Below are 19411 nucleotides of genomic sequence, written 5' to 3'. Positions count from 1 at the left end.
GCTTGGACGTAATAGGTTAAAAAAGTACAGAGCTTCAAACAGCTTTTTTTTTTTGTCGATTACATTTTAGTATAGACCGACAAGAACCGAGACGACTAAGACGCGCAGCACTAGCTAGAGAATTTTTTGTTGCTGCAACTCGCACTTGTTACGAAAATCTGGACGACCCGCGCATTTAGAATGTTCCAGGTAAAGATATAGATGGAAATCAGGCTGGAAAGCATCACAAGTTGTCACAGGCACTTATTTAGCCAGTCTGCCAGTGAACGTCGATTTCGTCACTATTCTTGCCCTGGACTAGCACCGTAATCACAAAGTCACTAAACGCTTGTGCTTGATTGAGAGACACTGCATTCGGTGCAGAACGTAGTTTCTTCCTGCTCTGGACAGTGACAATAAATTTGAGGGATGTATTTGCGCCCACAAAATTGTATTTAATTACAATTGTATTTGAAAAACCTATGTTTTAGTAATTAAATACACACGTCAAATACATTACCCAATTTGTAATTCAATACAAATACAAAATACACAAAGTATTTAAAATACTGCCCATCCCTGGTACGCTGTATGTAAAATACTGTATATTATTTCTGGACACTTTTAGTGCCTGACCGATTGCTCTAGTTGTCAGTGACCTCATCTGAATAAAAATGTATAAAAGATTTGTGTTAGTTTCCTGAAACGGGAACTCAGGGTCACATCTCGTATAGGGTACTGCCTAGTGTAGGCTTCGAAAAAGGACCCTACTTTGGGGAGTTGTGTCTTCTTTCTCAATAAAATAAGGCAACATGTTTTAATAGAAATGAATTCCGAAATAGAGTATGACAGAGTACCCATATTTAAAAACAAAAATCGAAGCTGGTGTTTTTTTTTATTTGCATCAGAAATTTTTGTGTTTTGATTTTTTTTTATGTTTGCCTAAATATATCGCAACTATCGTATCACTAAGGTACCTCATTTATTTTTTAAATAATAGCCATATATAAATCGAATACTACCTGCAAAATATATTAAAATGGTTAAATTATTTCATGATATACAAGCCTCCAAATTTCGCTATTTGTCGTTCGAGCAGGCATGTTTGGCAAATTTTGGTAAAATAAATAAAATTTAAGTAAATATTATTACTTTATATTACAAGCAAGCTATACCCATAGTTTGTTTTTAAAAGTATTAGAATTCCTTTACTCTTATCCTTTTAGTTATTTCCTTTCAAACGTGCCCCCTCCATCAGCGCGCGTTAATGCAACTGTCCACCTCTTCCTGCCTTACGATTTTTTCTGTCCCCAAATTGTTTTTCTGGCCAAAACTAGGTGTGGATTCGTTTATACCAGACACTGGACAAGGACATATAAAAACGTTAGTTGATTTAAAAATGTCGAACAGCCACTCTTTGGTCGATCTTTTCTGAAATCACCCCCTATAATAACTGTATTAGTCACAGTGACAATTTTATGACCGCGTAAAATATTTTAGCTCGAGTTTCAATCTTGAAAAAGAAATATTACACACAGTTAGCTGAATGGGGCGATTAAGGGGGAAGCTAAAGTATGGTCGTTCGAAACTAACAGTATGACTATGTGGATGAAAGACAAGTCGTTTCCAAGTTCCTCAGATATCACTGCGGTATGTTACATGCTCCGGTGAATGGGTTGAGAGTTTCATAGTTTAAACATATGGGTTTTATATTGCTGCCTACGCGGCTGTACAGAGGAGAAAAACAAGAAAAGAACGGCAAAAGACCACGATGCTGTGTTTTCGGTTTCTTTTCTTGTCTCGGGGTATCATATGTATGACCGTTCACCAGCTAACCCGTGTTATTACTCGGAGTTTCCTCAGTCTCGGCGATAACGCGTTACAAATAGGGAGCTTACCGTTAAGGTGTTACTTTTCTTCTGTAACGTAACGTACTCGTTACATTTTTAATACAGTGATAGGTAACGTAATTGCGTTACTCATTACATTTTCTGCCCAAGACTTGGTTTTCCAGTATACCCAGACGCAGTCGACGCTACGAGCCGATGGAATCGATCAGACGGACTCAAAAAGGCACCGTCATAGTGTTCGTCATGTTTCTGTACCTGTTCTGTCATCGCTGAATCAGTCATAAACAAGAAAAATATTAAAGACGCTGGCTCTCGGCGCCATATACTCGTTCGTTGCCGGCGTTCGTTGCGCCATCTCGTGTCTCCCGTGCGAAACGGCGCCGTGTTTTGAAGACCGGTGGCGTCGCTGCGTTTCCATAGGAGCTAAGCCTTTTTCTTTGTTTACTTTTTCCTCAGGCAAATTCGCTCTTTCCAAATTTTACAAAAAAAAAAAAAAAAATGCGCCATTTGTGGGCAACGCTGCACAAAGTCGTAGCGCGATAGGTTAGGAAACCGAATTTTGCGGTCGATTTAAAGAGCCTGCCGTCTCCTTAAATCACCCGGTATAAAACGCTGTTGCTAAAAAAAAGAGCAAAACTGTGACCTTCGGGCCTGCATGGTCGCGCAACCCATCGTTGTTTTCTACAAAATAAGTAAAGTAAAGCTAAACAAAAAAAAAAATAGCAAAACTTTACTTTCAATTTATTAATAAAAAGTAACCAAAAGTAACGTGCGCTACTTCTGTAACGAGCGTTACTTTTGTAACGTAGGTCGGTAATGCGTCATTTTATTTTGCATATGCAGTGCCGTGCATTCTGAAAGACCTACTGGGAGCGCGTGGCCGAGGCGGTATATATATATATATATATATATATATATATATATATATATATATATATATATATATATATATATATATATATATATATATATTGGAATAAGTATATATATATATATATATATACTTATTATATTGGAATAAGTACGGTTCATTCATCTGCACATATTCGTTCATATATATATATATATATATTTTTTTTCTATCATAGACAGTCTCCCCCGTCACGTCAATTCCATTTTTTTACAAATCGGGTCAAATGATATTTGCCGTTTACCGCCTTTCCAGTGCGCCATTTTATTTAATAATCTTATTTTACACATTCGGCAAAAACGACCGGACGTGACTATAATTATCTCTAGCGTTCCTCCCCGGTTGGAGGATAATTTTAGGCCCCGTGGACCAGGCTACATACGATGCATTAACGAAAAAATCTTTGAATTAAACTTTTTTCTGAGGGAGTTCTCTTTTATTTACGAAAATGTAGTATTCTTAAATCACCGTTCTTTTTTTGAGACCCCTCATCGCTTTTTCTCTTTCGATGGGTTACACCTAAGTAGGGAGGGTATAGCTGAATTGGCCAACCATTTCAAAGATTTTTTAGTTACTCACTTGCTGTGCAAGTGTCCCTTGAATTTGAAGATGTTGCCCGAGGGAGGAGGGTACATAGTGGGCAGTTTTCAGGGGTTGTTCCTCCTTCTTTTGGCATGCCTTCATATTCTGTTCTATTATCTTTGCCGGAGTCATTCCCGCAGCTTTCACGGCAAAGTGTGAGGAATGGCTCCGCACGTAATAGAAATCCCTTAGCGGGTCGTTTTCGACGCGCTCCACAATGTAAACGCCGACGTTCGTCGGATTCACATTGACTCCCACAGGCTTCTCTCCAACCCTTTTTTAATCTTCGCGTTGGTTTCGATAAATTAATTCGATTTGAATCCCTTAAACTTTCTTTGCAAAACTGCCGCACACAAAAAAAGATTCTGTTCGGTTTTTATAACACATATACAGCTCCAACCATACAGTTATCCCATGTAAATGCACAGACATAGGATAGCGCTATTTTTAATTTTAGAATTTCTTTACTGGACATTACAATACAACAGTCAATGGAAAATATTCGTGCTTTAGAGTCTCAGATCGATATTATTTTAAAAACTTCCCCTGGTTTACTTTTGATAATATTAAAAGAATTGCAGCATTACATACATAAAAAGGAGGGAGAAGTAATTAATACTAAACGACGTAAGGCACTTAGAGATAATGTACTCTTGGATTTTTTCTCGCCCCTAATAGAAAAATGGAAAAACTTCTTTTCACGCCTAATTAATAGAACACAGCATACTAATCCATGTAACTCAGAACATTCTGCAGATTTGGGTGGAGAAAAGTCCGAAATATTCAATTATTCTTCCTATGTAATTTCTAAACACGAAGAGATAGTTCTTAAGAAGGGATTAAAGTTTTGCCCCACTCCTCGCAACAATAGTGATCATTTGGACTTGCACAAAGGTTTAAATGAATTTGCACGACAATTGCACTGTAAAGGTTTTTTCAAAGGAGCTCCTTATCAAGAGCCTTTATATAAACACAAATCCTATTGGATTCCGCCGTTGAATAAACAAAATGTTAATGTCATAAAATACATAGAGGCGGTCCAGAAAGATGTTTTATCAGCGTATAAAACAGACAGACCACTTAATAATAATTTAACTTATAAAGATAGGCAATGCTTAAAAAACCTGACGGATTACAGAGATATCATAATAGCCCAGGCTGACAAAGGGGGAGGTATATGCATAGTTAACACAGCCGACTATGTATCGGAAGCAATTAAACAACTGAACGACACTAAGTTCTATAAAAAACTAGATTATGATCCAACACTTAAGTTTCGAGAGACAATAAAAACAAATTAAACTGGACCGTGGATCTCAGATTGACTGCATCTTTCTGGGCTTTGCAAAGGCTTTCGATAAGGTAACACATAAACTACTACTATACAAGCTTAGCCTACTCAGTATTGATCCATATATCTTATCTTGGTTAGAGTGTTTCCTCACTAACAGATCGCAATTTGTAACTGTCAATAACAAAAACTCGTCATCGTCCCTCGTTAAGTCCGGTGTACCACAGGGTTCTGTCCTAGGCCCCCTCTTATTCTTAGTATATATAAATGACCTACCTACTAGCATTTCCTCCTCCATAAGCGTATTTGCGGATGATTGCGTTGTTTACAGTGAAATTACTAATGACTCTGACGTACACATAATTCAATCTGATTTAAATGCAATTTCTTCCTGGTGTGATGCTTGGCACATGAAACTAAACACTATGAAGTGTAAGACAATGAGGATTTCTCGCAAAGCAGCACTCTGTCCTAACTACTTCCTACCAAATAACATCCTTGAAAACGTATCAACTTACAAATATCTAGGTGTTCATATCTCTCCTGACCTATCATGGAAAACTCACACCGAATATATCGTTAATAACAGTAACCGCATGCTTGGATATTTAAGACGTAACTTTTCTCTAGCTCCATCATCATTAAAATTACTACTTTATAAAACACTGGTGCGACCAAAACTTGAATATGCATGCTCGGTCTGGGATCCCGGTACAGAAATCCTCATATCAGCGCTTGAAGCCATCCAAAACCGGTCAGCACGTTTTATATTATCAAACTACCATCGTACATCAAGCGTCACATCCATGAAAGCTAGTCTCTCACTGCCCCCTCTTTCCAATCGTCGCACTATCTCCCGTCTCTGTTTATTCCATAAAATTTACTATGCCAATTCACTCTTGAAAGAACAACTAATCAGTGCTCCCATCTACGTATCCTCTCGCCTCGATCACTGCTGCAAAGTTGGTATACCCACTTCCATTTCAAATTCTTTTTTCAAATCTTTCATCCCAAAAACATCTCGTGATTGGAACGGCCTTCCCTCACCCATTGCGTCCATTGGCGATTTTGTCCTCTTTAAAGAAGCTTTAACAAGTTACTGTTCATGATCTGTGCCGGACTAACCATTTTCAGCGTTTTTTGTACTTCCGTTGCCCACCCCCTCTGTAATGCTTCGGCCCTGAGGGTATAATAAATAAATAAATAAAAAAATAAAAAAATACCTAGTAGATAATAAGAAAATAGAGAAAAACATTTCTACGTATCTCATTCAGGAAAATCCGAGACCAGGACAGTTCTATATGCTAATGAAAGTACATAAGCAAAATCACCCAGGTAGACCAATTATTTCGGGAATAGGTACTAATACAGAGAATATTTCCGCCTTTATTTACGAACAAATTAAAAGTACTGCAGCCGGTGCCCCGTCCTACGTAAAAGATTCCTCTCATTTTCTCAATTTGATTAATGATATCCAAATAGATTTTAGGACGAATAGTACGTTGCTTGTCACAATGGACGTAGTGTCTCTTTACACTAATATACCGCATGATGAAGGTATTCAAGCAGTTCTTAATATTGTTAATGAGAACGACCTCACTGTTAGTAAAAGCGTCTTAAATATTTTTATGCACTTAGCTTTAGAGCTTAATAACTTCACATTTATGAATGAGCATTATTTACAAATACATGGCGCAGCAATGGGATCTCGCTTCTCTCCCTCCTATGCAAATATATATATGATGTCTTTAGAAGAGCGGCTACTTAACTCCTTCCCGCATAAACCCCTTTTTTATAAACGTTTCTTAGACAACATATTTATAATTTGGAATAATGGGGAAGATAAGCTCTTTGAATTTATTAATTTTGCAAACAATTTTAATCCACATATTAAATTTACGTATAAATACTCTGATACAGAAATAGAGTTTCTAGATATTAAGGTAAGACTTACTGAAAGTGGTTTGAAAACAACCTTATACCGAAAACCTACAGATAGACGTCAATTCCTACATTATAAAAGCTGTCATCCAATACAAAACAAAAAAGGTATACCATACAGTCAAATGCTACGCTTAAGACGCTTATGTTCAGAAGATAAGGATTTTGATATAAAAGCAAGAGCACTAGGAGAGGATTTCATTAACCGTGGAAACCCATTACCGCTAATAAATAATTCTATATCAAAAAGTCGAGCGATCTCTCGGAACGCGTGTTTAGTAGAGCGGCCGAAAAGAAATAATCGTGAATTACGACTAATCTTACCTTACCAGTCAAAACTTCCAAACATAAACAATATTCTTAGACGACACATGAATATTTTACACATGGACACAGCTTTAAAGGCAGTTATCCCTCGACCCCCCGGCATAGCGTTCAAGAGACCACGTAATTTATTATATTTATTTAAACAGTCCCGAAACTCCATCGGACGTAGCCTGGTTCCGATTGGTTGCACCAAGTGCAATAATAACCAATGCAGTTTATGTGTTGATATAATTATAGCTAACTCTATTCGTAGCACAGCGAATAACTTTAATTGGAAAATAAATGGTACCTTTGACTGTAATTCGGAAAATGTTATTTATTTAATTCAATGTAGAAAATGCCAAATTCAATACACAGGAGAAACTAAAACAAGCATAAGAAAACGCATGAGTCTACATAGAAGTCATATACGTAAACACGTTGCCGGACCGGTTTCCCGTCACTTAAACTCCGCAGGACATAACGGACTTTCTGATTTTAATTTTATTATACTCCAGGGGGGCTTTCGAACCACCAGAGATTGAAAAAATAAAGAATCTGAATTTTGTTATAAATTTAATACTTTAGAACCGAAGGGCCTTAACAGATCGAAAGGATCATTGCCGTCTTTTTTTATGGACATTTAATTGAGATCTTCTAATCGGTACCGCACTGTTGCGTTTTTTTGTTTTTTTTTCTCGCTTCATCGTTTAATATAACACGAGCAAACGCGTAACATTGGGCCTCTCATTGGCTTCACATGACACCAGGTATAGTTGGGTTATACCCAACCACATGTCCCAAAAACTGGTTTTATGATAAGAATGGTAGTAATAATATTATATCTAATTATTTCCATAGTATTTATTGCATTGGTATCGGGATATATTAAACTTTTAAGCGAGAATTTAGTTGAGTAGGTACCCGCTAAACGGTAAGCATTTTTCCAATTAACTTCTTCTTTTTTCCGGCCGTTTTTTCTTTGATTGAAAAAGGTCTGGCTATATATATAGCCAGACCTTTTTCGAGACTGGTACATGAGATGTCACACTGACGCTCCTTGACTACGTCACGTGGTATTCCAAACATCTGGTTTCTCTCAAGAGTTGACGGTACCCCCCGACGCAGGCGTCCCCCCCCCCCCCCCCCCCCCAATCCCGCATAAACCTGACCTTGGTGAAAGAACTCGCACAATATCGGAAAATCTATCTGAAGCAAAGCGGTGGGCGAGGGAGGAGAAGGGCCAGCCACATGAACAGCAGGCGCCAAACTCTCGCTGGGAGAAAAACAAAACAACAAAAAACAGCTTTTGAGAAAAATGCCTCGATCCGTGTCCGAGCGGTGTACCAGCCGCCCCCTCTGTCCCTGAAAAAACACACATATACATATCCCTCTTTCACGTAATGAACTTCAAGACAGGGAAGACTAGGGGTGGTTCTGGACTTCCTCGCCGAAAGAGGGAAAATAAAGAAAAAAGAAAACGGTTGCAGCTGCTGAGAAAACTTGCCCCGAGCGGTGTACGAGCGGTGCACGAGCCGCGTCCTCAGCGCGTAAAAACAAGACAAACACATACATATCCTTTTTTTCACATAATAATCTTCAAGCCGGGGAAGACGAGGGGAGGTTGTGGACTTTTAAACCGATATGACTGCTCAAGATGTGTTAACTGCGTGCATGGACGTCATTATTCCAGGGTGTTCATTGATCCCAGCTTTAATAGTGTTGAACTTGTGAATTAAATATGACTCCCTCTGCTCGCGATGCCGGTTAGTTTTAAAACCAGATTGTAGAGATGTCGCCTCAAGCTTATGGAATGAGTGTCCGGAAATACTCATGTGTCTTGAGAGGGGAATACATGGGCAGGGTCATACAAGGGACCTATGATTATTGAATCTTAAGCGGAAAGCTGTCGTCGTCTGGCCCACGTACTGCTTATGGCATTTGCCACATTCCAATAGGTATACGATGTTACTTGTATCGCAGTTTAAGTTCCCGTAAAGTGTGTAGGTAAAGTTGGAATTTGTACTCTCTGCGTTTTCTCTCGGCTTCACATGCTTACATACCTCGCAGCCCTTCTTACCGCATGGCCGACTCCCAGTGCTCTTAGAGACAGTTGTTTTTGACTTAACTATTTCATCATTAAGATTACGCGATCGTCGATACACCACTCGGAGAATGGTTGTAAAAACACCTTTTAGGCGTTCACTCTGCTGTACGATGTTGAAATGTTTTTTTTTTTTTTTTTTAATATCACTTACCTTAGGGGACCTATTGCTGAAGGTCAACACGAGGTTGGCTTGTCGGCCAGTTTTTGTCTAGGAACATCGTTCGCTTAATAACTCATCACGATCAAAAGCTTGCGCCTTTTTTATTGCATCGTCTATAATTGGTTCAGGGTACTTTTGTTCTTTTAATACTTGGCGTAGTTGGTCCGCGTTGGCGTTGAAGCCGTCGTCGCTCGAATACACGCCTCTGAACTTGTGGGCCATGGCTATAGGGTATACTAGTTTTGCAAGGGCGAGCGTGGCAACTGTTGAAGTGCAGGTATTTTTGGCGGTCAGTCGGCTTTCGATAAAGTTCAGTGACTAGTTTTCTGCCCTCTATTATTGTCCTGACGTCCAGAAAATGAACTTCGGTTTTGGAAGAATTATGAGTAAAACTAATAGAAGGGTGCTCAGAGTTAAAAGCCTCGTTAAAGCCAAGGAGCGCTTCTTTGTGTGGCCAGATTAGAAATATATCATCAATGTATCTTTTGTAAAATATTCGAAAGAAAGTTAGACTCTAGGGTACCCATGAAGATATTTGCGTAATGTGGTGCCTTTTTTGTTCCCATCGCGATGCCGCCAGTTTGGGGAAAGAAATTTCCGTCGAATTCAAAGCCGTTTGTTCGATCACGAGACCAGCGAAAGCGGCCAGAACACTGCCATCTGGAAGGTCGTCTTTCCTGTAGCCATTATACGTTCGCACGAGCGATTCAATGCAATCCGCATGTGGAATATTTGTGTACAGGGCCGATGCGTCCATTGTTACAAGAAATGTATCCTTGGGTACCTCCAATTTTGAGATTTCTCTAAGAAAGTGATTTGTGTCACGGACGTACGATGGAAATGTCGGAGGGATGTTTTTGATTAGGTTGTCAATGAAGCTAGATATCGGTTCGGTTGGGGTCCCTTATCCGAATATGGTGGGGCGCCCCGGGTTGCCTTTTTTGTGAATTTTCGGTACCATATAAAATTGGCCTTGGGTCGGCGTGTTTGGCAGTCAGAGCATTTAATGTGTTAGTGGTGATTTCGCCTTGTTCCTCGAGCCTGACAAGCCGCTCTTGTATAATTTTGGCATGCTGCTTGGTGGGATCATCTCTGAGTCTGGAATATAGTTTGGTATCGTTAAGTTGTCTATATCCTTCCGTAATGTAGTCAGTGGTGTTCAGAATAACTACGGCGCCGCCCTTGTCGGCTGGTTTGATAATAATGTATTTTCTATTGCTTAGGGCCTTGAGAGCGTTACGCCCCGAAAGAGAGATATTAAAGTGCTATGGTTGCCGCTTCCCATAGGCCGCTCCTACGTCCCTCTGTACAGCCTGAATGTAAAGGTTGAGATGCTTGTCCCTCTTAGTATCAGGAGTCCAACCATTTGATGTTGAAGGAAGAGGAATCTTGGCCACGTGTGGCTTATGGAAAAAAGTCGAAGGCTTCGCGCAAAGTTATCGAAATCTTGAAGAAGCGTAAATTCTTCGTATTGTCCCGTGGTGGGACAGAAGTTAAGGCCGCGGGAGACAAGCGACTGTTTGGCGGGGGAGGGAGTAACATTTGAAAGATTAACTATGTTGCTGTGGTCAAAACTATTTGGTACGTCCCGTCCGCGCACTGTTGTTGGTAAAGATTTTACACTATCTTTGTCCAATTTTTTTTTCCTTTATCTCCATGGGCTGTCCCAGTTTTCCTCCTCGAATAATTTAAGCGTTGTGACCTCATGAGGTGATAGCACGTTATCACGTAATAGGTTGCCCTCAGCCCTGCTGACTTCAGTTAAAGTTGTCTCGCAGTGTTCGATAGTTATTTTTACCAAATCTAGAGAAGCATTAGTGAGCACTGCGTTCTAGCTTTCATGGCTATTTTGTAAAAAATTATGTTAAGCTTAAAAAGAAAACACCATATACATATATATATAGATAAGGTACGTCCGCACCTTTTTTTTATATAAATGCACCATTTTTCTAGCGTCACAAAATCGGCCAGCGAGAGACGTGCGCTTCGATAACCATAGACAATTGCTTGGAAATAGCAATCATGACGCAAGTGTAACATGGCTCAACAACGAAGACGACGGAAAGCAACGAACAACACATAACATATTTTTACTGCTTTCTGTGTTGTCACTGTGTTGTTTGTTCCTCTGCTTAGTCTTCCGTGTTTTGGGCTATTGCATTGACATTATGTTTGACTTTCACCAACTAGCCCAGCTCTCCATTTTATTACTTTATTCCACTCAGCAGTATTTTGCTAGAGGATGGCTATAGTTCTGTTCCTTCCTTCAGTGTGTGCGAAGACTCGCCTGCATGTATTAGGTTAAAATAAACTATAGCGACGAGAAGGTGCGAATGGTTCTTTCTGCATCTAGTGGGAACTTTCTTAGAATTGGTTACACACGCTGCCGAACAACAAAGTAAAAGTGTTTATTTTCATTTTTATTATAAAAAATCCGATTATCCCCGAGTAGCGGAAATAACATGTAAGCTAGAGTATTAAACTATAATGTAAGTACACTCTCCGGAAATATGAAAGACCCACTGGGAGCGCGTGGCAGAGGCGGTGGCTTAGGGAGGCGCTGCGCGCGCTTTGACCAATTCTATGTCGCTCGGAGGGGAGGCCTCACTCGGTGCTCAGCCGCGCCAGCCGCGCCGAGATGTGCTTAACAGATTTTGATTTCGGTTTGGCGGGAGAGCGCTTCTTATGCGGCACGCCTGTGAGTATTGTAAAGGAGGCTCGAATGAAGTCTCGTCATCACGGGCGCTTTTATCAATTTTTGTGTGTGCAAATTATCAAATACAGCACTGCGAAAAAAAACAACCAAGATTACAGTTATGCTGATGCCCTGTAGAAATCGCGCTCTCCCGCCAAACGGAAATCAAACTTTAAGCGCGTCTCGACGCGGCTCGCCAGCTGGCGCGGCTGAGCACCGAGTGACGCCTCCCCTTCCAGCGACATGGAATTGCCCAAAGCGCGAGCAGCGCCCCCCTCAGCCACCGCCTCTGCCACGCGCTCCGAGTGGGTCTTTCATATCGCCGGAGAGTGTACATGTAGTGAACAAACGTTGCAGCACCTTATGTTGTACCGCACCGAAGGCTAGAAGTGCGAGCTTATGGCGTTGGCAGCTGCCCTTGGTGCACGAGAGCTTGTGCCGCCGAAATGTGCCCTAGAGCAAGGAGCTCGCGCTTGTAGCCTTTCCTGCTGTACAACTCAAGGTGAAACAGAGTATATATTTGTGAATAGTACCTGTGAGCTAAACTAATATTAATTTTTTTGTAAGATAATCTAGAGAAACAGAATACGCACCTTTTACTGCGGCATCTTCAGAGGAAAAATCTTCATAATTATCTGCGAGAATTAACCTGCAAATTTATGAATCGTTTTGTGAGGTGCTATAAAAATAAAGGTAGCGCTAAAGACGAGGCAATTTATCAGTTAATTGATTACCTAAACGTTACTGTATCTCACAAACAGTATTTACTGCTATCGACCAAATTAGAGGGAGCGAGCAGCTTTCGAATATCCTTTCGTACGCGACTGGTTTTAGGAATGAAACATATTCACAAACCCATAGTCTTACGTCTTTGCCACTGGTCGCACTGAGAACAATGTTTTACATACAATTACCCGCCGGAAGTAAAACCATTCAATCTGCGTGTGATAAAAAAACTCTGCTGCTGAATTCAAGACCATTTTGTTGCAATTTTAATTAATATTTATTAAGGAAAATACCTCATTCACTGTAGATTGACTAATCCATAACAGAGCTGACCATTAATGTAATATGAAACTGAAGAACTGTTGAGAATAGCTAATATTCAAAAAGAAATTTTGTGTTATAACTAGGGCTCCGTTTTTCGGTGAATACCGATAAACGCTAACAAATAGCCCCTGAGACTGTTTTTTCAATAATGAAGAAAACCGACAAACCCCACAGGAAAGTTGGTTTTGAATTAAAGAAACCAAGCTACAAGGAGAAGAATATGTTCTATCGAGGGCTTAATATTTGTTGAATGAGCGGAGTAACGATTCCATGATTTTGGACAACTAATTGCTGCAATTAGGCCCTTTAAAAAGATAAAACTAACAAAACTTATTTTAATTTCGTTGTGTGCGTTGTTTTCTTTATTAAAAAGAGAACAAATTGAAAATCGGGGTACCTCTTCACTCAAACGCCGTACTCCGAGTGACGTTCAGAAAGGTACAAGGTAACTTCCAGTCGGGTTTTGTCTTGAAACACGCCATCGCTCCCTCGACGATTGTAGACTCTTCAAGGGTGTGCAAACACACTCAAAAACGAGCCTCGAGTCGAAAATTTTCATCTAAATTCCATCCAAGGCCGCGTTTGTTCTTCAGCCGGTCTCGGCTCCAAACGCTCATCGACTGGAGAAAATACTCGGCCATTTCCTCGCGAATCGCAAGGTAGCTCCGCCAGAACCTTTAGAAGGTCCTCGAAGTCAGTTCGGAGTCTCGTGGTAGCCGGCGAGTCATTCGCGGAGTTTGTGAACACCCTTTCGAAAGCAAAAGAGGCGACTAAGGCGACAGCCGTTCGAGGCATGTCTAAAGACGGAGTTCCAGGAGTCACCTGGGCTCGCACAAATTTCAATGGGCGCGACTTCCTCGCGTGGTACTGCTTCATGAGAGGAACCGTCGCGAGCATACACCAGTCCATGCCGGTGGTGGGGAACGCGAATAATCAGGACTGGTCGTTGAAACCGATGCTTCAACGCCTCGTCGCTCAGAAAATTTATGGTGCCGGGAGGTTCCAAGTTGATACGGGCGACCTTCTGAACGTGCTAGAGCAGACAGAGTGCCGGGTTATAAAGTGAGCTTCTCGGCTCCTCGCCGTTCTCTTCAATCGCCAGGTGATGTGCTCGCATGGCGCGACAAACTTCAACACGAACATGCAGGACTTCTACGAAATGGAGTGTCATGCGTTATACTGCGTGCATTGATTGCACTTACGTCAGGATAAAGCAACCTGGCGGGCCCTATGGAAAAGTGTTCAGCCAGAAAAAAAGGAATCCTTCTTCATTAATATGAAGGTGACTTTAAAATTTGTGTGCGTGTTTTCAGTAGTCCCAACCTTATTCAAACTAAACGCTGAGATGCCGTATCGAAGGAATAAACTCGAGCACAACTATAGCAATCAAAACCTATGCCAAAATCTGTATTCTGCCACAATTTGTATGGCATAGCGTGCAACTTACGTGCAAGCTCATTGGGAGAGCAGTAAAATAAGTGCAAATGAAACGGACTGCTGGTGGGATGTACCAGCGTAATTATAGTAGCGGTCAGAGCGGAACCGCCTTGCAAAAATGATAGGGATTGCAGTTCATTTTTATTGTCCCCTAGTACAGCATTACCTTAAGCCACATGAACCTTTTGAAGATGATATACTCGGGTCCTAAAATATAGACTAGACTTAAAATAATCTAGAATGGAATTGAACATTATGAGTGAATGTTTAGTTTGTGATGAAGGTCGTGCAAAAATTAACAATAAACATAAAAATAAAAGCTTTGATTTAAGTGCATTCATTAGATAACGCACATTATTTACAATATTTTCTTCACGCTTTTTTCCTTCTTTTTATTTAGTTTTCGCTACGTTATCTCGATAAGTGGTTACTGCAACAGTCTCACATATATAGTGTTTTTGTACCGGTATGTGTTTGTGTCATATCCTCCAGGCTGGACGGCGAGTACCCACTGCTGGGGAACCTCTGTTGCCCATAGAGGTTATGATATGTTATGATGTATTCATGTTAGCTTTGGAAAACCGCAGCGCCGCAGAAAGTCAAATCGCCCATACCTTGAAGACCTCCAGCGCCACTTCTCATGACGATGAATGGTATAGTACAAATTAACCGTCTGAATGATAAGGAATATAAGGGGATGACTTAGAGGATGAAAAAGAGCGTCAGGCACCGATCGCCGCGACGATGGTCTTCGATGGGCCGCAATGAGCTGCTGACTTCTAGCAGGCCAGATTCGATCGCCTGGAGAGGGCTCCCTACTTGCCCAGCATATAGACCATCCGGGCAAATTTCCGGTGACGCAAGGAGTCCAGGATGCCCGTGTTGGAGCTGTGCAATTCGGCACCGGTGTTGGCCAGGTGGTGGTCTTTGCGAAAACGGGCCGTGATGTTTCGCAGATTCCGGTCGATTCTGTAACCGAGCAGCTTGAGCACGCTGTCCGTCGAAGTTATGGCGGGTGCCAGTAGCCCGGTTGGCTCTATGTTAATGGAAAAACACGTCTTACGCCCAGCTCGCTTCCTCTTTTTCCGGTGAAAGAAGAGGAAGCCCGAGGAAGAGGTTTGTTGGTTGGTGTTCTTTCCTGCAAAAATGCGACTAGACAGTACGAGTCTGCACATATATACAGCTGAGTAGGAAATATACCGTATATTATATATATATAATATACGGCATATACCGAAATATACCATCTGCAGAGAAGTAGCCTTCAGTAAGAGGAGGAGTGTGCAGAAATGCAGTTAGCACCAAAATACTATAATGTACTATATACGCCCCAGGAGGAATTATGTCTCCAGCCATTTAAAGCCAACTGTATGAAGCTTAATTTGCAGCGAAGTAGTGCGCTCACGACAAAAAGCTGTGTAATTACGCCTCAAGGCCTCCATCCCAGGCAGCTATTTTCGATGAAGAACAATGGTCAGAGCATTAATTGCAAATGCACTGCTTCACGAAGCAGTCGTGCATTTCCTGCTCAAACAAAACTTGTCATTCGTTGCTTTAATGTGGGTTAGGGGTGTTGTAGAGCACTACTAGGAAAAAAATATTAGTAGTCATCTGTAAATCCACTTACAGTCGTAGCGATAGTTGTGGCACGTCACGACGAAGTCGTTGAGTTTCGATGTTAGTGAGGCCATCGAGATATTTGAAGTAGTGGGGATGAAGATTCATAAATGGGGCGCCAATAGCACAGTCCTGGTCAAAATTCGTTAAGGGAACGGCCCCGATGAAAGACCATTAGGTCAACTGACGGGTGGGTTGAAGGTACTCGGTCTTACCTCGAGGCCGAATGAAGACAGTTTTTCCTTTTCGGCAGAACACATGTTTGAGTTTGATAACGAACGGAGTAAAACGAAGCTTTTCGCACTCCAGGGAAAGCACGCATTGCAACAACGCTCTTGCAACTGTGCCCAACAATCTTAACGTTGTTCTCGACGGCCACGTCTCATCGGCACGTGGGAATGCCGGAGCAGACTACTCAGCCTTGAGTGGTAGGCTCAAAGGCCACCTGCGAAATGTGACGAAGCCGTTGGATGTACCTTAAATACGAACTGCCGGAGGCCACATCATGAGACCAGTCAGGAGATGAACTGCCCACGTGGACATCCACAGTGACACGTACCCTGAGAAGTTCAGCATTCTGCAAAACTCTCCCAGGGAAGTTAACCTCGGAATAGACTTTCTCGGCGAGTATGGCGCCGTCATCGACCTCGGGGCAAACCAGTTGACGATGCGAAAGCCTGTTCTGCTGACGATGGAGCCCAACACGACGTCAACCGCGATACGAGGTATGAACCTGCAGCCGCGGTCGAGTGTTTTTGTAATAGTCATAACCGACGCACCATGTGCGGTGAAGCTCTCCTGGAAATCAGCGTCGAACTGCTTTTTGAAAAAGGAACTGGAGTCGCTTTTGAGAAGAGCCGCATCACCTAACAAAGGGTACCACCATTGGCCACGTTGACAAGCTTCTAGCGCCAGCCGTGGTCACCGCAATCTTAGAGCAAACCTCGTCATCACAGCTTAATAGACCGTTGCCGCCGCATTTCGACATCGACTCGGAGCTCCCAGCTTCACCGCGTCGGAAACTGGTTTATCTCCTCGATAAATGCAGGGTATGTTTTGCCACGCAGTCGAAAGTCCGCCGAACACCAGTGGCGAAACATCACATAGGTACCGAAGGCGACGTGCACATGTCCACCAGTCGGCGTACCGTGTCTTTTTGAAAAAAAGGGAAGTTCTCCAATAACAGGTTAAGGAAATGCTCGATGATGACATCTTCCAATTGCCAATCAGTCCCTGGGCTTTACCTGTCGTGCTCGTGAAGAAGAAGGACGGAGCACTCAGATTCTGTGTGGACTATCGCCGACTCAATGAAGTGACGAAGAAAGACGTCTACCCACTTCTCGAATCAATGATTCCCAAGACCGTTTGTGCCATTGCGACACTTTTCCTCGATGGGCTTGAAGAGTGGACACTGGCAGATCAAGGTCGACAAATGGAACCGGGCAGAACTGCCTTCGTCACGCCCAACAGACTGTGCGAAATTAAAGTGATGCCCTTCAGATTATACACAGCGCAGGCGAAATTCCTACGTGTCATGGACACCATGTATCAAGGTTCAAGATGTAAGAGTTTTCTCGTCTACCTGGACAATGTTGTGGTGTTCGTAGCAACGTCGTCAAGCACTGACGACGACTCCGTGCAGCACTTTAAGACATTAAGACAGCAGAACTAACTTTTAAGCCTACCAAATGTCGGATCGCTTCCGGTGAGCTCAATTTTCTAGGCCACGTCGTGAGCAATTGGGTTGTTCCACTTTACCCCAGGAATACGCGCGTCGTAGCTGCGTTTTAGTTGTCGTCGGACGAAAATTCGTAAGTAAATTCCTAGGCATCTCTGCCTACTACGGGGGCTTCGTTCAAGATTTTGCCAAGATTTGTGCACCACTGACATACCTTACAAAAGACGCCGTAAATTGTAAGTGGAAAAAAGAGCACAAGCGTTTTTTTTATGGAAGTTAAGCGAAGACGTCAAACATCTCCGCCCTTTGACATTTCGACCAGCGTGCACAAAGAGAAATTCACAGGGACACAAGTAGCACGGGGCTTGGCGCGGTGCTCGTCCAAACACAGGAGGGAACGGAGCGGGTAATTGCAGGACACTGTCCAAGGCGGAGGGTAATTACTCAAAGACGAAGAAAGAATGCCTCGCTCTAGTCTAGGCCACCATCAAGTTTCACTCGTGGTTGCACGAAAATCCGTTTCAAGTGGTTACAGACCACCATTCGTTCTGCTGGCTCGCGAATCTGAAGGACTCCTCAGCACCCCTCGCCCAGTAGCGTCTACTACTGCAGGAGTTTGACATGAACGGGGTGAACAGGTCCGGCCGAAAGCCCAGTGACGCCGATTTTCTGTCGAGGCCGGTCCTGACTGCACTTTAGACGACGACGACGACTGCTTTCTATGTGCACTAGATGTCAGTGACATGGCAGTATTCCAAAATGATGACCCTGTACTGCGAGGGCTCATGCAGCATATAGACAGACAAGGAAGCCCGGTTCCCCGCGTTTTTATACGAACACTTCCAAACTTTCCCTCCAACAGGGAGACGTTGGACAGTGCATTGATCACTGCCAAAATTCTCCTTGTGGCAAGGTGTGTTGTACAAGGAGAAACTCAGCGACGACAACACGGCGTGGCTGTTGGTGGTCGCTTATATCCTTCGAGAAGAGATATTTCAATCCTGCCGCAATGTCCCGACGGCGGGACACTTTGGCTGCAGCATGTCCCTTGCCAGGGTACGCGAGAAGTACTACTGGTCCATAGCTTACGAAAACTCTCCATCACTACACTCGATCTTGCCACAAGTGTCAACAACGGAAGAAACCACCGACGAGACCGGCAGGACTTCTTTAACCTATTGCTCCGCCATCTGCCCTATTCCAGAAAATCAGAATCTATTTACTTCGACAGTTTCCACTGTCGACGCAGAGAAACCGTTGAATAATCGTGGCAACTGATTGTCTAACCCGTTACGCCGAGAGAAAAGCACTCACGATGTGAACCGCGGTGGAACTAGCCAAGTTTTTCATCATGTTCATCGTCCTTCGGCACGGCGCCCCCAAAGTCCTATTTACAGGACGTGGATTGCCATTCGTGGGCCAGCTGGTGCAATATGTCATTCGTCCCAGTAGCACCAGCCAGCCTGCAAGCACTGCATGCGATCCGTAGACGAATGGGCGAACAAAACGGTTTAACAAAACTATCGTCTATATGGCTTTCATGTGTGTCGACAAACGGCACAAGACGTAGAACGAGGTGTTATCCTACGTCACGTTTGCTTAAAACTAGGGATGCCGCGAACTTTTTTCGAATTGAAGTTTCGATGATCGAATCAAGCTGTTCGAAAGGTTCGAAAGATTTCAATTTTTCCAAGTGTCTACATCGCAAAATTCGACGAAGTCAAATTTTCGAACTTGTTAGGCTTAGAAGTTCGACGCTTTTCGAACCGTCGAACTTATTACGCTAAAACATTCGATCGTTTTCGAAC

General features: G+C 42.5%; 1 protein-coding gene across 1 annotated transcript in view; it reads right to left on the bottom strand.

The window, feature by feature from the left end:
- The window catches only part of LOC120842550 (A disintegrin and metalloproteinase with thrombospondin motifs 16-like), a 197089-nt gene that overhangs the window by 52926 nt on the left and 124752 nt on the right, over window positions 1–19411 (bottom strand). Inside the window, exon 9 of the mRNA XM_040213686.1 lies at window positions 12415–12470. Coding sequence (XP_040069620.1) covers window positions 12415–12470 — 56 coding nt within the window. The remainder of the gene's footprint in view (window positions 1–12414; window positions 12471–19411) is intronic.

This window comes from Ixodes scapularis, unplaced genomic scaffold (assembly GCF_016920785.2).
Source record: "Ixodes scapularis isolate PalLabHiFi unplaced genomic scaffold, ASM1692078v2 ptg000460l_1___fragment_1__unscaffolded, whole genome shotgun sequence".
Classification (NCBI taxonomy): domain Eukaryota; kingdom Metazoa; phylum Arthropoda; class Arachnida; order Ixodida; family Ixodidae; genus Ixodes; species Ixodes scapularis.
The sequence above is the reverse complement of the archived record's forward strand: the minus strand, read 5'-3'. Positions and strand labels throughout refer to the sequence as shown.